The sequence below is a fragment of the Marmota flaviventris genome, chromosome 19 (assembly GCF_047511675.1).
Source record: "Marmota flaviventris isolate mMarFla1 chromosome 19, mMarFla1.hap1, whole genome shotgun sequence".
NCBI lineage: Eukaryota > Metazoa > Chordata > Mammalia > Rodentia > Sciuridae > Marmota > Marmota flaviventris.
The window spans coordinates 13,537,270-13,558,975 of NC_092516.1; the positions used below are offsets into that span (position 1 = coordinate 13,537,270).

General features: G+C 49.2%; 1 protein-coding gene across 2 annotated transcripts in view; it reads left to right on the top strand.

Annotated features, from left to right (window-relative positions):
• Positions 1 to 21,706, top strand: part of Vps35l (VPS35 endosomal protein sorting factor like) — a 100,484-nt gene that overhangs the window by 70,869 nt on the left and 7,909 nt on the right. For both annotated transcript variants that reach the window (XM_027940760.2, XM_027940761.2), the window contains exons 27-28: positions 9,981 to 10,120; positions 17,286 to 17,451. In XM_027940760.2, coding sequence (XP_027796561.2) covers positions 9,981 to 10,120; positions 17,286 to 17,451 — 306 coding nt within the window. The remainder of the gene's footprint in view (positions 1 to 9,980; positions 10,121 to 17,285; positions 17,452 to 21,706) is intronic.

Genomic DNA, 21,706 nt, shown 5'->3' on the forward strand with positions numbered 1-21,706 from the left:
AACTTCTTGGCCAGTTTGTCAGTGGCTCTTTCCCATGCCCCAGCAAGAGCAGATTCTTTTGCCCTGTGTTTTTACCTTTATTTCCTTATCTCTCCTGTTTGTGATCTCAGGAGATAGGGGAGTTGTGAAGTCAACCAACCACAGACGGAAAATACTTGGGGTGGTTGCATCTGTGCCATCCATCTACAGACTTTCGTCTCGTCATGCCCATAGTGTTAACCTTACATTAGATGTTATGAATGATAACATCTGGTGATGACGTGAAGCATCTGGAAGGTATGCATAGGTTATGTGTAAATATGACACCATTTTATATAAGGGACTTGAGCATTTTTGGATTTTGGTGTCTTCAGGGGTCCTGGAACCAGTTCCCTGCAGATACATAAAGTTAAGTCAGTTTATCACATGAGACGTGCCATCCTGACGCCCTCTGTACCCTTCATGGCCCTCCTCGCCGCGGTTAACAGGTAGTGTGTACACACAGTCTGCCATCCCCCAGCACCAGCTCCAGGAGTCCCATCTGTCTGGCTTGCTCTTGTGTCTCTGGCTCCTGGCATGTCACCCACCCTGTGGATGCTCAGTTGAGTGCTAAGCGAAATGGGTGGTGACTGTCGGGTAATCAGTAGAATTCTCAACACTGAAAAGTAAAATGGCAACCTTTCACAGCAGAGGACAGAAGTACTAAGCAGTAAATACTCAGAAGAGGGTCCTCAAAGCTGCTTAGTAGGATTGAATAACTTCATATTTATAGAGACACCAGTCAGGTTCCGGCATGTGCTCAGGCTCGTGGACACATTAAACCAAGGAGCTGTGCTGCTTTGACCCGCGAGCAACATAGGAAGCTCAGAGCAATTGCTGGAGGCCCCATCAGGAAGCTCTGGCTACAGGAAGTGCCAGGGACAGCAGAACAGCAGAGAAGAACTTCGAGTTTCCTCTTCCAGAGAGCAAAGGGAGGCTCGTAAGGAGAAAAATGGTTTCCAGAGAGTTACCGAGTCCTTGGGGTTTGTATTTAAGGTCTTGGGTAAGAACATCCTCTGAAGAGTGAGCTTGATGCGACCATTTGCTCAAACCCTGAGCCACCTGGTGAGTGCGCGCCCAGTTGGTTATTTTAGCTGGAACAGTCAAAGGTGGGCAGATGACACAAAGCTTGTCCTGCACCTTCACGTCTGTGAATTGTGGTCCAGCCTCCTTAGGCTGTGCAGGGGCCTGGGCTGGATGGCAGTCCTGCTGCAGCCCACAGAAGGTGGGTGCCATGAGTCTCCCCCAGAAGCTCTCTCAACTTACAAGAGTGGGTGGCTCCGATTTCCCTCCTCCTGCCGCCATTTCTTGGTCATTTTTCTTATGCGATCCTCTGTGCCAAGCCTTGTGCCAGAAACGAGAACCCACTTAGAGTCTGTGCTGGAGGGGCGGCAGATCTGTCTACCAGTTGTGCAGGCGACTTGGTAATGCCACGCAACATACCTGTGAAATGTGCCAGGGTACTTCAGAGAGAAGTGGCCCTTGGCTTAGAAGAGCACAGAGCCTGGGAGGGGAGCAGGTCTGGATGTGCCACAGTGAGTCCAGGGCATTCTAGGCTGAGTGAAGGCCTGGAGGTGGGGAGCAGTTCTTCTAGAAGGAAAGAGTGGATCCAGTTAATTGCACAGATCTGAACTCTGGCAAAACAGTTTTACACTGTACATGTCGTTAGGTCGTTTATATTTGGTTTACAGATGAGGAAACTGAGGCTCGTGACTTGCCCAGGAGTGTTTGGCTACTGAGTGGCCTTTCCTCACGTGAGGTGTTCTTGACCACCGTCCCTCTTGGGGTTGGGCTCGTGCCTCTGTACCTTAATATAAAGTCTCGTTTCTAACCCCAGGTATGTGTGGTGCTAACCACCAGTTGTTATGGATTGAGTACTAGATAAACTTATTAAGGAAACAGTTAGAATTGAGGTAAGGAATTCCTGATCCTTTCTGCTCAGGGAAGTGTAGACCTCATGTTCAGAGGATTCCCACCCCTGTGAGCCCAGCAGGGATGCAGGCAGGCCACTCTGCAGCCCCTGGGGTGGGAATTGTGTAGCACAGCTGTCTGGCTTTGTGTGCTTGATGATTCAGAGATAAAAGTGGGGGAGAGGAGCAAGCACACAGGAGCCTCCTGAAATTTATATGTCCCAAGTGGGCTTTTCACATTAAATATTGATATCCGAGTGAACCTAAAGGGCACGCTGCATAAACCAGGTGGCAAAATCAAGGTTAGATCAAGCTGTCATTGGTGACAATTAAGCAGTAATGAATGAGGTTTTTAATTGTCCCTCGGCATTCAAACTTCTTTAAATCTTTGTCACTGAAATTGGCAGACCCCTGCTTTCATAAAATATGTTCAAGGGATGGGAGTTTTCAACCCTGTGGGATACTGTTTGTTTGTTAAGAAATTGTGACGTTTCCATTCCTGAATTTCCCTGGACTAGGACAGCTGTCAGCCGAGTTATTGAGGGGGACACCTGGAGGGGTGAAAGTCTAGGAGTGGAGTGAGTTACCTTTGAAGTCTTGTTGTGCCTCAGGAATGACAAATGATAACAGTTGCTACATCTGTGACTCCAGCTACTTGAGAGACGGCAAGAGGATTGCATGTTTGAGGCCAGCCTGGACAACTTGGGGAGACACTCCCTCAAAATAAAAAGGGCTTGGGATGTAGCTCAGTGATAGAAGCCTTGCCTAGCATGTGCTAGGCCACAGGTTCAATCCCCAATACTGGAAGAAGAAAAAATCCATTAGCACTTACGTAATGCATTATTAAACAGAACACCAGCCCTGAGGATGGGCCGGGTTATCACTTCTTGACTGTCTTATGATTCATGTCCTGAGCCATATTCCACATCTCCAGCGCCAAGGACACAGAAGGATGAACCTACTCTTGTAGGTCATAGTTTAATTCAAATTTATCATGTCTGAAGGATGTTTGGAGAGATTGTCTTGTAGCTTGATGAAAACAATCCAAATTTTTTATTTTATTATTAAAAATTTGTAATGCTTATTTCAAGAAAAAAATAATACAGAAATACCAGATTTCAAAAAAAAAAAAAAAAAGTCCCAAAGTAAGTCTCCAATAATATGTTCTGTATCCCCTACCAACTTCCTCCAAAAATCTAATGTTAATGAGTTGGACATTTTCCCCAGCTTTTCCTCCTGTAGGTCTTCTAAAAATCTTCATTATTCTCACATTCCCTGGGCTCTTCAGTCCGCCTGCCTTCCGTCTTCTCCCTCCTTCTGTGTTCTCATATTTGTGCAATCCTCACCTTAAAAAAGAAATGAGGTTGTCTTTTACAGTGTTTTTCATAAGCCTTTTTTGCTTATTAGTAAATCTTGGGCACCCCACCTGGCACCCCATGTCAAAACATACAGCTCCACCCCTCATTGTAATGGCTGTATGGGGTTCTGTTTCTCTTTTGTGGGAGTGGTATGAATTATTTTCCCCAAGCCCCCAATCTACTCCCCCCGCAAAAAAAAAAAAAAAAAAAAAAAGTTCCTTCTATTGAAAAATATTTGGATTCTTTCCAAATTTTCTGCTCTTGCAGACAATGTGCAGACCTGCATCTTAATTTCGGGTATTTTACAGCTTTCTGACAGCTGTCCAGTTGACTGGAGTCTCAGCTTCTTGGAATGTGAACCCCTGGTGTTCAGACAGACACATTTCAAGGCTTGGTACCAAACAGCAGCAGGGCTCTGCAGGTGTGCAAACACGTGGGAGGCCGGTGGCTCCTGAGTTGTCTGCAGGAGCCAGAACAGGCCCTAGAGCCTAGTGTGAACCTTTTACACCCTCAAGAAAGAGTCCTTGAAAGTGGGGGTGTCCAGAGGGCTTGAGTCCTGAAGTAGGACTCACTTCAGGAGAAGCAGATCAGAGAAGAATCTTTGCATTTGCTGAGCTGTGCAGAGCCACATCCTGGAGGGTCCCATGGAAGGTGTGTCCCTGTGAGTTTAGTGCAGAACCCTGCAGTCAGAGGCCTAGAGTGGTCCTCCCTCAGCATGGGAGTCCTAGGATGCTACTCCTTATGAATGGGAATCTGATTTCTCGTCGTTTCTCTAGGACTTTTTTTTTTTTTAATATAATATAAGCAAAGGCACTTGAAAATTTTATTTTTTAAAATTTGAGACAAGGTCTCATCAAGTTGCATAGAGAGAGCCTCACTAAGTTGCTGAGGCTGACCTCAAACTTGTGATCTTCCTGCCTCAGCCTTCCAAGTCACTGTGTGTGCCCCCACATCCAGCTACAAAAAAAAATTCAACCCATTTTATCCTGAATAATCTTACCCTGTCCTATGGTGTTGACATCAGCTAGGTATAGTGGCATGCACCTGTAGCCCCAGCTGCTTGGGAAGCCGAGGCAGGAGGATTGCTTAAGCCCAACAATTTGGGGCTAGCCTGGGCAACATAGCAAGACCCCCATCTCTTAAAAATAAAGGGCTGGGGATATAGGTCAGTGGTGGGGTGCTTGCCTAGCACTGAGGGGCCGCCCTGGAGTCAATCCCCAATACCCTGGGGCGAGGGCGAGGGGTGGGGCAGTTAAAAGAGAATGATGTTGACTTTCAGAGCTCTAGTCTTGGAGGAAAACCTGTCTTTGCGTGCTGTCAGATCTGGGTTATAACTATAAAGCTAACAGTGAGAAGTCTCCCAGACAGTGTTTTCTATATGGGGCCTGTCTTCTGGGGATGGAAATTAAAAAAACTGCTTTGGAACCCAGCATGCCCGAGCCTGAAATGACTGTTTATTTTAGCTCCCTCCTCTTGGGTGAGGCTAGCCAAGGGCAGGGGACAAAACTGCTCTCTTAAATGAGACATAATAGTAGGCACATTCTATGGGCCACTCAGCAACACACACATAAATGGAAAAAAACTCTTCCAAGTTGCTGGGAGCAGTTTTAGTTCCCCGAGGAGAGCTCTTGGTTCCTGATGTCCTAGGGTTTTACTGGAAAGCACAGCCCACCAGGTGTGGGGCAGTGGGCTTCTCCTGCGGAAGGAAGACAGGCTCCAGGCAAGTCCAGGTACCCGCCTCTGGGAAGGCGGTAACATCAGGGATAGTTGGGCTCTTTTTCTTCTTTATTGTGTAAATTATACCAGAGGTAAAGCTGACCATCTTAACTGTATAGTTCAGTGGCAGTAAGTCCGTTTATGACGCTGTGCAGTATCACCCGTGTCCCTTCCAGGGCATCTCATTCCCCCACAGGATCTGTACCCTCCCCTCCCTCCCTCCTGCTCTCTGATCTGCCTGCTCTAGGTATGCGTACCCACGGGCTCACTTCTGGAGTTATTTTGCTTGGCATGACGTCCTCCGGCTTTATCCGTGTTGTGTCAGACTTTCATTCGCTTTTAAGGCTAATCTCCCATTTAATCATAGGTCTCCATTTTATCTGGTCATTTGCTGACAGACACTTGAGTTGTTTTTGCCTTTTGACTGACGTGAATAATGCTGCTGTGAACTTTGGTGTACAAGTGTCATTTACTTATATGCTTTGCTGAGCTGGAACCCAGTGCCTCACACATGCCAGGCAAGCGCTCTACCCCTGAGCCACCACCCCAGCCCCTGTGTGTGACTTTTTGAGGAACAGCCAGACTTTTCCACGGCAGCCACACCATTCTGCATTCCCACCAGCAAGGCACCAAGTTCCCAGCTTCCCCACCACTTGCCTGCAGCTGCCTTCCTCGTGGGGGAAGTGGCCTCATGGATTTGATGTGCGCGTCTCTGATAGCCAGCAGTGGCGAGCAATTCTCGTGGGCATTCAGACGACTTTGTTGGAGAAACATCTTGGCAGTTCCTTGTCCATTCTTGAATTGGGTAGTTTGCTTTTTTGCTTTCAGTTTCTGACTTTTCCTCATCTAGTTCTTAAGGGGTGGTCAGCTCAGCTGGTGAATGCCGAGTTAAATGTGGGGTCACTGGAGGAGAAGACCGTGGTGCTGTGAAGCTCAGTAGGCCCTCAAGTCCAAGGCCCAGCTGAACCTCGCTGCCTTCCAGGAGAGCAGAGCCATTCCTGTGGAGGCCTCGGGTGGAGGCGGCTGTTATGACACATGCTGCATCCTATTTTTTGGACAAGGCCTCCCTCAGTTGCCCAGAATGGCCTGGAGCCTGCGATTGTCCTGCCTCAGCCACCTGAGTAACTGGGATTACAGGCCCACGCCTCCGTGCCTGGCTTTATGCTGCCTATTCTTAAGTATTTCTGCCCAACCTACTTCCCAACTTGATTTTTAGGTGACTTTTACACTAAAAGACTTTTGATGTGATAAAGCCACATACCACAAACACACAGGCTGGGATTGGAAAGGAATTAAATCAGAAGCGAAGGCTGAAGTGGGTAACATCAGGGCTGGGTTTCCTTTTCCAACCAAAGAGGAAAACTAGCTCTGAGTTTCCTAGCAGTCAAAGCAAAGAGAGAAAGCAACAAGCCGCACGCGTTTTTTAAAAAGGACCCCAAAATTCAGGAAGTCCGGCCCCATCTCCCCTTGGGTTTGACAAGAATCACTGCACAAAACGGCCACCTTAAGAGAGGCCACTGAGGCTTTGCAGTCTGACCTGGTTTCAGATCTCCCCTCTGTTCAGTCTTCAGGTTTGAAAATGAGAAGCGACCTCTCGCGTTGCATTGACCCTTACGTGCAAGGAGAGCTTGCATCTCTGCCCAGTGCCTGGCGTGTGTCTGCGTCAGGTGTCTTCCGCTGCCACTCTGGCTCAGCCTCCCCATGGTGCCCTGCCTCTTCCCCTGCCTCACCCACCCCTGCTCCATACTCCACCTGCCAGGTGGCTCAGGCTTTCCTCCCTATTGTCAGGTGCTCTGGGTGAAGGGACACGATTCCGTTCCCTGTCCCTGTATGCTGGGACTTACATTTCTTTTTTTATTTCTTACTCTTTTTTTTTAAATTGAGGTAAATACGTAAAATTTGCCCTTCTAACCATTTTAAGTGTTTGGTTTAGCAATGTTGACTGGGCAGCGTTCACACTGTGGACAACAGGGCTCTAGGACTTTCCATCTTGTAAAACCCGCTCGCCCTCTTCTTCCCATGAATGCCTGCCCCCTCACACCCGTTGGCCAGCAGCCCCCACCTGCCCTCCCCCAGTCCCTGGTGTCACATTCTGTCTGGTTTCCATGATTGATGACTCCAGCTGCCTCATAAAAGTGGAATCGTACAGTGTCCTGCACTGGCTGGTTTCAATTGGCGTCCTGTCCCCAAGGTTCTTGCACGAAGTGCCAGTTTATAGGATTTCCTCCTTTTTTAAGACTGAATAATAATCTGTGTGCATGGACCTCATTTTATTTACTCATTTGATGGTATTGGGTCGCTTCTCCCTCTTGGCCATCACGAATGATGCTGCAGTAAATGTGAATGTGCAGGTCTTTCTGAGATGCTGCTGCTGGATCTTGGGGGTCATTCTGTTACCGCTGTTGACCGGTGACGAGTTCTTGCTTCCCCAATGTTGAAGAATAACACCAAAGAAGCACGCCGAGGCAAGGTCAGAGTAGAAATTAGAAGTTTATTAAAGGACAGCAGAAAAGACTTCTCCTGGAGGAAGAAGGGGACCCAAGAGGTGGAATCCATGGAAGGGATGTTGTCTCCCCTTTTTATAGTTCTTTCAGTGATGGAATGTAGGTGGGAAGGCCCGAGGGGTGGGACACAGGTGGGCCAAAGAAGTAATCTGGTCAGGAAGGACTTCTCAGTCAGCACCTTTTTGCTGGGGGCTGTTCATTAACATTTCTTTGAGGTGGACTTTGGCCTAGGGCCTTTTCGGGACTTCATTAACATGAGTTGTCCTGTGTTTTCCCGGAATCATTGCCAGCATGGCCTCCATTTTAGATTTCACTTAGCATTAGACCCGATTTATCTAACTACACTGACTACCTAACTTTAAATCTGGCTTCAATGCTGTGTTCAATTTTTGGAGGGACCTGCACAGTGTTTGCCATAGCAGCTGCACCTTTGTACATTCCTACCAGTGGTGCTGAGAGACACAATTTCTCCAACACTTCTTTTTTCCCCTTTTTTGGAAAACGCCATCTTAATAAGCACAAAGCAACATCTCACTGTGACTTTGATTTGCGTTTCTCTGATTGGTGGTGTTGGGTGTTTTTGCATGTCCATTGTGTATCTCCTTTGGTTAGGTGTATTCTGGTTCTTGCCATTTTTTGACCAGGTTGCCTGTCTTTGTCATCTTCATGTTGTGGGAGTTCTTCATATGTTCTGAATCAACCTCTTATCAGATTATTGCACTCATGGGCATGTGTTTCTTGATTAAAAAACAATCTGAGTTGCTGGCTGAACAAAGGTGAGGGTGGTGGCCTTTGAACCCACTGGGCTCTACTTTCCCGTGCCTGGGTGATTTAAGCTGCCCCTCACTGTCTGAGCTCCCCTCCCCAGCTGAGGTTGGACGTGACCACAGCGTCTCCCGGGACTGCTCGAGGGCTCCAAACGTGAGTGACTTACAGGCACCCCAGGAGGTCCTAAGGGCTCCAGAGCAGTGCCATCTCCTGACACTTGTCAACAAGATAGAGGACCCTGCAGCCTCAGTCCTTCTGGGAGGTGGACCTCCCCGTCCTTCTGAGCATGCACACTGCCCATGAGTGTCCTGTTCCCTGCTCGCTACTGGCTCTGCTCGGGAGGCCGTGGCGAGGCTGCCGAGCGCGGGATCTGGAGGCGCCTGGCGCGGATGATTGCAGAGCAGAGCTGAGTCCTGCAGAAAGCCCGTGAGGAGTGGCTTTCCTTTGAAGACGAGCCACCGCCTGGCTCCAGATGCGCTGTCTTCTCTCTGCCCCAGTGGACCGCATTCCGCGGTGGAAGTAGATCTGGACCTGAACGCATCTGATCTTGTTGGGTAGTTTAAGGTTTCAACATCAGGTCGGAGTCTTGACCTTGAGTCTCTTTCTCACCGTGGATACTCAGGCAGTTCTTGAAAGGACTCTCCCTCCCATCGCATTGACTCCCCCTGCCCGACTTTTTCCTTTCCTTCCGTGTTTTGAAGCCTTCTTGTTTTACAGGTTATTTCATCTCTCTTAAAATATTTCCGTGTCTCAAATAATTTTCTGGAACTGTTCCCTAGTCGGGAGTCTCTAAAACTGCGTGCGTGTTTGTGTGCATGTGTTCATGTGTGTGCACTCGGGCATTGCTTCAGGCATGTCAGTGGTTATTTCTTTAATAAAAAATGGCATGTGCTAAAGCCTCACACAATCCAGGGTTTCAGCAGTGGCTCCGCCATGTGTGCTGGGACCTGCCACATACACAGGTCACTGCTGCTAGGTGGGTCCCTTCTTGTCCCACTCCTTTCCCATACACGGAGTGGCCCTGCTGACAGTGACACTCTCGTGTGGTGGCTGTGGGGTCCATGAGCCATCCCAAGTTGGGCCCTCAGCCCAGGTGACTTGTCACTTCTAGCCTCTCTGTAAAAGTCCTCTACCTGGCTGGGAACGGTGGCACACGCATGTAATCCCAGTGGCTTGGGAGGCTGAGGCAGGAAGATTGTGAGTTCAAAGCCAGCCTCAGCAAAAGCAAGGTGCTGCCTGGGGTTGTGGCTCAGTGGCTGAGCGCTTGCCTAGCATGCGTGAGGCACCGGGTTCCATCCCTGGCACCACATGAAGATAAACAAATAAAGGTACTGTGTACATCTACAACTTAAAAAAAAAAAAAAAAAAAAAGCCGAGGTGCTAAGCAACTCAGTGTGACCCTTTCTCTAAATAAAATGCAAAATAGGGCTGGGGATGTGGCTCAGTGGTCGAGTGCCCCTGAGTTGAATCCCCAGTACCCACCCTCACCAAAAAAAAAAAAAAAAATCCTGTTTTTGTCCCTAATCTAAAGACAGTTGAGCTGCCGTGTTACTGGTTTGCCAAACTCTTCGCTGGGCCCTAGGGGCGCTAGGCCCTCAGTGTGGCCGGACTTCCTTCCGTGACTCTCAGGCTCCCTCCAGGCCCTGTGAGGAGGGAACCACCCTGGCCTTCCCCGAGTTCTCATACTGACTTTTCTTCTCTCACAGCTGATGCTTTTTTCAAAGCTGCTATAAGCCTCGTTCCAGAAGTTCCAAAGATGATAAGTATCGACGGGAAGATGCGGCCTTCGGAGTCATTCCTTCTGGAATTCCTCTGCAATTTCTTCTCCACTTTATTAATCGTCCCGGTACGTCGCCCCGCCAGGGCCACGGGAGCGCTCCTCACCCTGCCTCCATTGTTCTGGGAGCCCTGAGAGTGCGGGTATCCCGAAGGTCCCTGTGCTGTGGTCTGGGTGTGTCATCTGAGGTGTGACCCATCAGCATTTCTCGCTGTTCTGAAGGCTGGCAGTCTGAGGTCCGGGCACCAGCGCGATTCTGGTGAGACCCCTCATCTGGGTTGCCGACAGCCATGATTTTGTCGTCATCATGTGGCAGAGAGAGAAAGCCAGGGCCAGCTCTCTGGCCTTCTGGGTGGTAGTTCTTCTGGGTCCTAATTACCTCCTAAAGGCCCCTCTAAATATCATCACATTGGGATTAGGGTTTCACTGTGTGGATTTGGGGGACACAAACACACAGGCCATTTTACTCTCAATTGCTGGGACAGGAGGCTTAGGCAGGGGCCAGCCCCAGGACCCCCACAGCTGGACTGGAATCTCATCTCCTCCTCCTCCTCCCAGCCCTGCCGTCTGGGACTCCTCCCAGGAGGCTGAGTGGATTGAAGCAGGCCCCTGAGTTGAGTCGGCCTTTTCGGAAGCCCTCAGTGATTCAGGCTTAGGGAGACGTAGGATGGCCCTTGGAGAAACACGACTCTGAACTTGGCCATGAAAGTGACTCGGCTCCCATGGGTGTGGGGTTCCTGCTCGGGGTGATGAAATGTTCTAAAATGGAGCGTGATGATCGCAGCTCTGTAAGCCCCTGACAGTGGTTGGACTGTGCATTATAAACGCGGCCTTGTTTGGGATGTGGATTACACAGAGCTCAGCAAAGCTGGGGAAACAAAAGGCGTCCCAGCTGCAAACTCCTCTCCATCAGCTCCCAGCTTCTCAGGGGAGGGGTCAGGAGGCCCCTGGAACCGCAGGCCACTACTGCAGGGTGCGGACCTCTGTCATCCTGCAGGAGAGGTGGGCCAGAGTCAAGGGGTAGAGCTGCAGGGGCACATCCTGGAGTGTCTTCACCAATACTTGGTGAAGTGCTTTTGATCCCCATTAGTGCCGATGGTCAATGCCTCTCCTCTTTGGATAGTCCATTACTTATGATGTGAGAGGACAAAAGAAAAAAATCCCAGTGTCCACCAAGGCAGCCGGTGGAGGTGGTGGGTTGGTCGGATGTGTTTACCGTCTGTGTAGGGTTTTCTGGAGTCTTTGTCCCCATAGTCAAAAAGTTGAGTTCAGTTCTGACCCCAGGACTTGGTAGCTCTGGGACCTTGGGGGTGTTGTGTGACCCTCAGAGCCTTGTTTGTCACCTTTCTACGTCATTAGAGTGCCCACCTTGCAGGATAGCTGCAAGGGTTGAACGAATTGATGGCTGTGAAAGTGCTTCATAGTCCCGGACCTCTGTCCCTGGGGCTGCAAATCAATGAGCAGAGGGTGGAGTCCAGCCTGCGGTCATGCTTGTCAGCCCTGTGGTGATGGAAATGTCTAGAGTGAGTTGCCCACATTTAAAATTTGATCAATGAAAATCCAAATTTGAGGCTCCCTTTGAAAAATCGGATCTTGCCAGTGGGGCCCACATTCCATGACCTGGCCAGTTAGCCACACCTGGGAAGCAGTCACCTTGTCAGGCAGGTGCGTGCACCTCTTCAGCTCCCCTGGGCTCCTCTAGATGCATTAAACCCATTTCTATTGCCTGCCTGGCTCCTCAGGCATCGAGGGAATGGCCTCTGCTCTCAAGATTTTAGTTATTGTCACCGATGTCAGTGCACATGCTTTGGCTGGGATTTAGTAATGACGAGGCAAAAAATAGCCGCCATCTATATGTAGCCATCTACACCTCTCTGGGTGCCCAGTTTTTTGTTCTGAAGCCCTTCATCAGCTGTCAGTCTCTGGGAATCCTCCCCAACCTCCACAAACCAGGATTTTTGAACCTTTTCCACTCAGGAGAACCTGACATTGAAAAGGCCACACAGTGTGCCTGAGGCCACAAGCTAGGAAGTAGCAGAGCAAGATTTGAACCAGGGCCTGTTGACGCCAGAACCTGCCTGCATGATCTGAGCTCAGCATGTTTGCAGTGTGCTGTTTGCTCACTGCCACTGAGGGATGCAGCCCTGCATTCTATCTTGTGAGCTGCAGCATTGATACAAAAACCTCCCCTGTCTGCTGTTTTGTTTTCTGTGGTTTCTGTTACCTACATCAACCTCAGTCCAAAAATATTAACTGAAATTTCCAGGAAAAAAAAACAAACACAAGTTTAAAACTGTGTGCTATTGTGGGAAGTTTGATGAGATCTTGCACCATTCTGCCTGGGAGGTAAATTGTCCCTTTGATCAGTGTATCCATGCTGTATGCTACCTGCTCTCTATTCACTCACTAGCCTGAGTTTTCACCTGTCTGGCATTACAGGGCTTGCATTCAAGTAATCCTTATTTTGCCAAATAATGACCCAAAGCACAAGAGTAGTGATGCTGGTGGTTTGAATTTGCCAGAGAGAAGCTGTGAAGTGATTTCTTTAAGTGAAAAGATGAACATTTTTAAGGAAAAAAAAATTGTAACCTCTTATCATATATTGTTACAATTGTTCTATTTTAGTTTCTTACTGTATCTAATTTATAAAACTTTATTTGTAACTGCATACAGGAAAAAGCAGCATATACAGGATCAGGTACTGTTGTTGGTTTCAGGCATCACTAGGGGTCTGGGCACATAACCTGGACACAAGGAGAATACCGTAACTATTTGCCGGCTCTGTGGGTACATCAGCATGTTCAGCCTGAATAGCCAAGACGGAGAGCCGGTGAGCTCCCAGGTGGTCAGATGGACCACACACCTGAGCCGTGCCCACCATGACTAGATACAGTAAGACGACAGCTCCCGCCTGCCACTTCACTTGATTCAGATTGTTAACCTTTCATTCCACAACTTTTTTTTTTATTGGTTCTTTTTAGTTACATCTGACAGAAGAATCCATTTTCACATAATTATACAAGCATGGAATAGATCTTGTAATTCAGACCCCAGCACCTCTCCTTCCCTCCCTCTCCCGACTCCCTGCTCCTTCCCCTTTACTGATCTTTCTACCATTTATGCATAACCACAACTTGTTTAAAATTTTGAATTTTTTTACTGCAGTAAGACCACATGACATCTACCATTTTAACAAATTATGGCACGTCTATAACAATACATACGGTATTGTTGGTTGCAGGTACAGTGTTGGACAGCACGCCCCTAGAACTTGAAGGAAACTGCCCCTGGAGTAGTTGCCCCATTTCTCCTCCCCCTCCTGTGCAGACACTGTTGCTGCTTGATTCCCCACATGAGTGGACTCATGCTGTGTTTGTCCTGATGCTGGCTTATTTCACTTAGGGCATTCTTAGGGTGCAGCCCACTTGTCACATGTTGCAGCCGTTCACCATTTTTTAAGGCCAGAGAGTATTCCATGGTATGTGTAGGCCACGTTTCTTTATGCATCCATCTGTGGACCCAGTAGGTGGTTTCCACATCTTGGCCATTCTGATAGTGCCACAGTAAACACAGGTGTGCTCAAAGCTCTTCAAGCACCTGCATTCTTTTGGGCATATACCTAACCACAGGATTGCTAGATCATGTAATTCTATTTTCAAGTTGTGTGTTTTTTGCTTGTTGGTTTGTTTTTTTGGTGGAGGGGGATGTAACAGGGATTGAACTCGGGCACGACCACTGAGCCACATATTCAGCCCTATTTTATATTTAGAGAGAGGGTCTCACAGACTTGCTGAGCACCTAGCTTTTGCTGAGGCTGGCTTTAAACTTGCAATCCTCCTGCTGCAGCCTCCCTAGTCACTGGGGTTCCAGATATGTGCCTTTTAAGTTTTTGATGAACCTCAAAACTGTTTTCCATAGTGACTGTGCCATTTTACATTTCTACCAACAGTGTTCAGGACTTTTTAAAAGGATGACTTGAAAAGCTTTGGTTCACTTCATTTGCTTAGAACTAAGTAGTTTTCAACCAGATAAAGTACCTGGCCTGTTTCATGTTCCTAATGCACAGGTGGGTGTTCCCTAGGCTGGCCTCCTTTCCTCTACCAACGGTGAGCTTTTGGAGCATTCTGAAGCATTCTGCTTTGGGTTCAGTCTGTCAGTCTCTTGGTGGCCCACTCTGTCTGCAGAACAATCTTCTTTATGTACTTGAGCTGACACATTTCATTTAATGACATTTGGCTAGGCAAATAAAGTATATTTGACCCAGGAAGTTTGGCATCATAGTTTCAGGCTCCCCCCCCCCTTTTTTTTTGGTACCCGGGTCTGAACTTGGGGGCACTAGACTCCTGAGCCAGATCCCCAGCCCTGTTTTGTTTTGTATTTAGAGACAGGGTCTCGCTGAGTTGCTTTCAGACTTCACTGTTGCTGAGGTTGGCTTTGAACTTGCAGTCCTCCTGCCTCAGCCTCCTGAGCCCCTGGGATTTCAGACATACCCCACTGTGCCCGGCTCAGGGCCTAATTTTGATTCAACTGCAGTTTGTAAGTATCAGAACATCATCATCCTCAATTTTCTGACATTGATCATGGATGCTGCAGCAGGGAGACTTCTCTTATCCTTCCTTTCCTTGTGAGAAGGTCCAGCCATATGCCTAGCAAGGTGTCCAGGTCCTAAGCTTCCCTTGTTCAGTCTGTTCCACAGATATCTTTGATCTGGGAATTGAGATGTGCACAAGAGGAAGGGACCTCACTTCAGAAGACAGATTTGATATTAAACACATGTTTAACACTGATCGCAAAGAACTGCAGGGATCTCTGAGAGCCCCAGGGGAGGTCTCTGAGAAAGTGCTGCTGAGCTGAGAGTTGAAGGAAGAGGCATAAGAGGTTAACCAGGTGCAGGGGGAGGGGAGGGCATAGCGAGGGTAAAGGCCTTGAGGTGAGGAGGAGTGCTGTGCACCAGAGGTGCTGCCCCCAGGAGATGCCAGAGCTTGGAGGAGGGTGAGCGAGCGAGCTTGGGGAGACACAGGGCCCAGGACCCATCGGTTTGCATCTGTCTCCTTTTTTTTTTTGTCACCAACGTTTCTTATTTCCCTTTCGGTTCTTCTCCCGGCCCTTATGCCTGGCTCCTTTGCTCGAGAGCCTTATTTAATGATATGTGCCTCTTACAATGAACCAGCCCATAATAGTTCACAAATACTTGGAATAAAGTCTGTATGTTATGCTTATTTCAGAGAAGTGGAAACTGAGGCTCAAAGCAGTTTGAGGGTCATCAGCTGCTAAGTGGCCTGCCAGGATCTCCTCTCTGCCGCCATCTTGGCTGCCTCCCATCTTGGCTTCCTGGGACTCAGTCATTTGGTTCTTGGGTATTCCTTTTCCTAAGGAGTGTGGCGGGGTGGAAGGTTCCTGCAGTCCAGAGACCCAGGGGACCTGCTGCTGGTGGAAGCCAGCTGGGTGCCCCTTGGGACCCACCTTATTGGTGTTTGGTTGCTCTGCCTGGGAAGTGTCTTGCCAGGGGAAAGTGGGGAACCTTTTCCCCTGAAAGTGCCATCTGTATCCAGGACCTTCCTTCTTTAAAAAAATTCTGTATACCTCAGTTGGCATTGAGCCATCAAAGTGCCTTTTTTTTTTTTTTAAATGTCAACCACTGAAGCAGGAGTGTCACATGGGAAACTTGCCTGTATGCATATTGAAAATAACCCCTCACCCTTCGGTTGTGAGCAGAAGCTCACAGAAGTGGCTCCCTACGAACCTTGAATTCCACGTTACTCTTCGTTCCACCTCTTTGAAGGTGTGTGGAATGGTCCCCCATGAGGGGTCATAGCATTTGGTTGAAAGTAAATTACTAGAACATTCAGATTGTTATTCCCAGGGTAGATCCTTAAATAAAACGTCTTGAACATCCTCACAGCAGGACAAAGTAGCCTAATTAGGAGCTGTGAGTAGAGGCGCGTGGCGCCAAGTTGCCTGTGGAGACCAACTGAGTGGAGCAGCCAGGGCGCAGTTCCATAGGTGTTAACCCTGTACAGAAGGCCGTCCCCACCCCAGGCACCGCCATGCTGCGCGCGTCCTGCCAGTCGGCCACTCTGCCCGGCTCAGCTCTTGCTGTGCTCCATACCTGCTTCAGGATGGTTGACTGCAGGGGTGGGGTGGGGGGACAGGGGACATGCCTCTGAAGACATTGCCCACGGTTAGCAATGTCTCCTGGAGCCAGACTGCTGGGGCTCAAATTTCGGGTCACGTGCCCTCCCTGCAGCTCACTTCCTGTCTGTGAAATTGGGGTTCACGGTGGTATCTTGAAGAACTCCAGGAGCTGTCCTTACTTATTTTGTCCTGCTCTGTGCTGGGGAGACCAGCCTCTGGGGACCGTGTCCCCGGGCCAGCCTTCCTCCCAGCTTCCACCTGTTTACCAGTAGGAGGCACTGCTGAGATTGGAGGGCAAGGTTGGGGTATCCGTCCCCCCATGCTCATGGGCCATGCTTCTTGGCAGTGGCTTTGTTCTTCCACCAAAGGCCACATCTGTGCCAGATGGCTTCCCCCAGCTGAGGCTGTGCAGGTCCAGCAATGCCACACCTGCTTCCCTCACCCTGAGGATGCGACCAGCAACCCCCACACCCCCTCCCCCTGACCCCCGTCCCAAGTGTCCAGACCCTGGGGCCTCACCTTGGTTGCCAGCTCCCTGCACAGTGGCCCTGGTTTTCAGGTAGATACTCCTTCGTTCAGCCTTCCTCATTCAACCTGTCGAATGTGCCCCCTGTGTCCGGCTGGGCCCCAGGTGATGTGGCTGGATGGAGGGCGGGTTGGGCTGCGCGGGGACACTGGGCTGTATTCCTTGTGGGATGAGGCAGCTTTGGCAATTCTGGGGAAGAGCCATGTGACCCCACACCTTTTGGAACTAAATTGAACTTGTTCCCTGTCACATCACGACCAAAAAACGATTCTGGAAACAGGCCGTTAAGTGACAGGTAGCTGCTTTCAGTTCCTTGGGCCTGAACGGGAGGCTCCCCGCTGGTTCTCAGGCAGCCAAGTGCTGATCCATGGGGTGAATGGCCCCCTGTCACCCTCTCTGTTTTGCTCACCCTGCTCCTGGGTGGCGCAGCCCACGTGAACTAACTGGCACATTAATCCCCCCACAGCTGCTGGGGGAGGGGCTTTGGGTGTCTGGGGTTTTGATTTGGTTTGGATTTTTCCTTCCTCCCGCTTCGTACCTAGGCTTATTTATCCTGGTTCGCCTCTCCACCAGGATCATCCTGAACACGGGGTCCTGTTTCTTGTTCGAGAGCTTCTCAATGTGATCCAAGACTACACCTGGGAGGACAGCAGCGATGACAAAATCCGCATCTACACTTGTGTCCTGCACCTGCTGTCCGCCATGAGCCAGGAGACATACCTGTACCACATCGACAAAGGTAGCGGGGTCCCCTCCCTAGCCACGCGGTCCTTGAAATTCAGAAAGGCCATTTCAGTGTCTCCCTCACATCTCCCTGGTCTCTCATCTACCGTGTCCTCCTCGTCCAGGGCTTCACTGAATTATTCTGGGACTTGCCTGAGTCAACTCACGAGTTGAGATTTCTGAGCCCCCTCCTGTCCCTTCTAAATAGAATCCCCAAGAAGAGACTCTGTTTAACAAGCATCTGAGATCATCTTGACCATCAGATGAGCGTTAGATGGACGTGCTGTAGGACAACCTGATGGTGGCGACATGCGCACAGGAACCAGCTTCTCCCAGCCTGTTGCTCCCCGTCTGGGCAGGACCCTCGGGAGAGTGTTTGTAACCTGCACAGGTGATGCTGAGGCCCTGTGCACCCTTAGTCCCAGGTGCTGAGGAGGAGACCCTTGTTCCCCACCTGCTTCTGGCCATCTTCCTGATTGTTGAGTGCTTTGGCCTATGATTGGGAATGCTAAGGTTTTAAAAAAGTGTCGTTGTGCTTGGAAACTGCAGTGGACAAACTTGTGGTGCTAAGGGGTGGCCTTCTGTGATGACCTCAGAGGCACTCTAGCTGGGATTGGGGGGCTGCTGATAGAAATGTAACGGGCCAGTTAATCTTTTAAAGATGGCTATGGTGACCAGAGCGCCTTACTGCTGCCAGGCCCTGCGCCAGAGCCCACAGCCTCTCCTCCTTCAGTCTTCATGGTGCTGCCGTGAGATGTTCTTGTCCCCTCTTTACATATGAACGAGGGGAGCCCCAGAGACACACGTGATCTGCTCTCAGGCTCCTGGCTAGGTAGCCATGGAAGTGAGTCCACACCATACCCGGGGGCCAGTGTTACTATGCTTCAATTCAAGGTATTTTAATATAACGTGTAATGTTCCTACAGAAACAGTGATGCTCAGTGAGTTACAGGAAGTGCACATGCCCAGGTAGCCTCACCCAGATCGGGAAACAACACGACAAGCTCCCCTGGAGCCCCTGTGGCCGTTCCAGCCAGCACCACAGACCAGCACCACTCTCACTGCTGGTCTTACAAGTTAGCAGTTTTTGAGTCCCATGTAAATGACATCACTCTGCAAGCGTCCCTCAGTGTCTGATGTGCTAGGTGAAGCTTGTCGTGCGAGCCTGCAGCTGCTCCTCTTTGCAGGACTGTAGCATTCCACAGTACCGATGCACTATGGTTTCCCCCACCCCGTATGGTGGCCACCTCCTGGTTCTTATGTGGGACCACTGTGTGTGATGCTGCCACGGATGTCCTGGCACCACATGCCGTGGATGTTAGAGGACATTTCTCTCGGGTACACGCCTGGGATTGGGGTTGCTGGCTCATGAGTTTGCTTATTTTCGACTTTGGTACAAACTACCTCAAGGTCTTCCAGAATGGGCAGTTGACATTCCCACTGGCATAGAGGAGGGTTCCATTCATTCTATTGATAGGGTCCTTTTCAGCTTAGCCATTTTGACGAGTGAAGTTTGCATTTCTCTGGTGGCGAATAAGGTTGAGCATCTTTTCTTGGATTTGTTTACATTTTTCTTCTCCCCTTTGTGACATACATGGAAAGCTCTGAACGACACAGGAAGTTTTAGGGCCAGGCGGGGCCTGTGTACCTGTCGGAAGCAGGCTGTACCCCGGCCTCTCGCTCCCTTCCTTCATTGGTTGTCCCAGGGTAGACGGCCAGGCCCGAGTGGCAAAGGGAGCAAGGCTGTACTTGACAGGCAGGAGTCTTGTTTACTAGCTTTTTAAAGATGCAAAGGGTGGATCTTCTTTCCCTCCTCCTCAGCCCAGCTGTGTTTCCTCTGGCTGCACAATCCTGACCTGACAAGTGTCTTAGTAGAAGAGAGACCCAGGAAGCCAGCAGGCTCTGCAGGGTTGGGGACTCTGTTTTCCCTGCTTCCCTCCCTGTTCTAGGCAGTCTTTTACACAACATTGACTCAATTTTTGAAAGATCATTTTTGCATCAACAAAGGATAACTTGGCTGCTTTCTTTGCAGATTAATAAAAAGAACATTCTGACATTACCTACAGCAGTAGCTCCAGTCCTTCAGGCCAGCTTGCAGGAGTGTGGGTGTGATGTAGAAATGAAGTCTGTTCCTGGACGCTGGGTGTCCATTTGTGGAGCATTGTCGTTGCTGGAAGAGTACACCCAGGTCTTCACTCTTCCACGTCACCCGCCAGGCTCTTAAAGCATTTGTGTTCATGATCTCTGGGTCAGAGATCATAGGCTATTCTTGGTGGCCATTTGCGAGGGACATTTCTCCCTCCCCTCCCCCAGAGCCATGTCTGGACTCACAGCCCCATTCAACACCCTGCCCTGACCAGATTAATTTTGATTTGCAAACCCATCCTCTTCTCTCTCCCTCTGTGACTGCCAGATGTTAGCACAGATAAACCTCCCTCCCCCGCTTTTTTTATTTTTTATTTTTTTAAACTCTAGTGAATTGCCTTCAGAGCCTCTCACTGATTCCACAGTCCATCCAAAGCCCAGATTTGTGGATCCCATGATCCCTGAACTGCCCCTGCTGGCACTCGGAACTCCCTGTATGCTTGCCTGCTTGTTGTCTGTGTGGCCTGAGGGCTGTGTGCTCCTCTGCAAGGGCAACACCATTTGCCCTTGTCCCGACTGCAACTCCAGTTCTTAGCTCAGGAGTTGGTGCAGAGCAGGCTCTTTCCGTAGATGCTGTGTGTGGGAGAGTGGCTGAACCACCTGCTCTGAACACACCCTGGCCCCTCCCTCTCCTCCAGAGCTGGGCTGATCAGAATTCGAGCAGACTCATCCCAGAGGGAGACTGGGAATTCACACCAGAACTATTCTGGCTCTCAGCAGCAGACATGAGAAATTTCTTCTTCAACTGCAGTTTTGCCACTCTGTAAATCCAACTCAGATTCTTCTCGTAGCTGCCGCCTTTCGAGTCCAAGACAGCAGCTGAGCTCAGCAGTGGGAGCCACCTCAAGCCCCGGGCTTACCCTGCAGCCCATGCCAGTCACTCCCAAGAACATCATGAGTACCTGCTAAGGAAGCAGTCAGCCTGGAGGTCCCCAGGAGGTCCCCCTGGATGACCAGCGCAGGATCAGATCAGATCATCTCTGCCTGCAGACAGAGGAGTCGAGGAGCAAGGAGGCCAGCGGGCTCTCATTCTTAGGCAGTGTGTCTACAGCTTGCCTTCGAATGGTTCAGCCGAAAAAAGTGGCCAGCCAGCCAGGAGCTGGCACACCGTAGCCGAATGTTATGGCTTGGTGATTCTCAGAAGCAGGCAGATCCACTGCAGTGGGGTTTTTCTGCTGTTCTATAGCCTTGACATTTTTCAAAATAAAAGGCTGGTGAACATCTGTTGTTCCTCAAATGTCAACTGGCAATGAACAGAAAGCGGCCCTGGAACTATTTGCCATCAGATAGCTAACTGACGTGTGCTTACACCTGCCCGTTCCCCCAAAAGATTCAAGGAAGCTTCCAGGAAATACACAAGATAATGAAATGTAATTTAAATTAGTTCCTAGGAAATTATAAATTGGGAAATATATATGTACTTGTTTATTTGCTATATGTAGGGGCTTTGCTATGTGTGCTGTTTGGTTCCTTTAATATATTGTAGCTCTTAGTAATCTGTTTGGATGATATAGATCATGTGCTTTTATCGTCTCCGTGGTGCCTTAACAGTACCACAAAGCATTCAAATTGGTGGACTTTTTTTGCTTCTCCTCTCATTACGATAACCACCAGTTTAAGGAGCATTATCTTTGAACATCTGTTGGCTTATTTTCTTAAGAAGATTTTTTTTTATTGGTGAATCACAATCATACATAATAGTGGATTCATTGTTACATATTCATAAACAATATTTCTTAGGATAAATTTCTTGGAATGATTTTCCTAAGTCAGAAGAGCTAGACTTGTTAAGACTTTTTCCTTTAACATTTTTTATTGATAAAAGGTGCATAACATAAAGCTGATTTGTGTACTTAATAATTTTATCAAGTACATACACACTTACCATCACCATTATCCATTTCCAGAGTTTTTAATCTCAACTGAAATCCTGTACCAAGTATTAGCTCACCATTCCTCCCAGCCCCCGGCCCCTGGTGACCTCTGTTCTACTGTATCAATATGAACCTGCATGTTCCAGAAACCTCCTGTGAGAACTGTGAAGTGTTGTCCTTTTGTGTCCGGCGTATTGCCCTGAGCTATAGCCAGTGTCAGTTTCATTCCCTTTTAAGGCTGATTGATCTCAT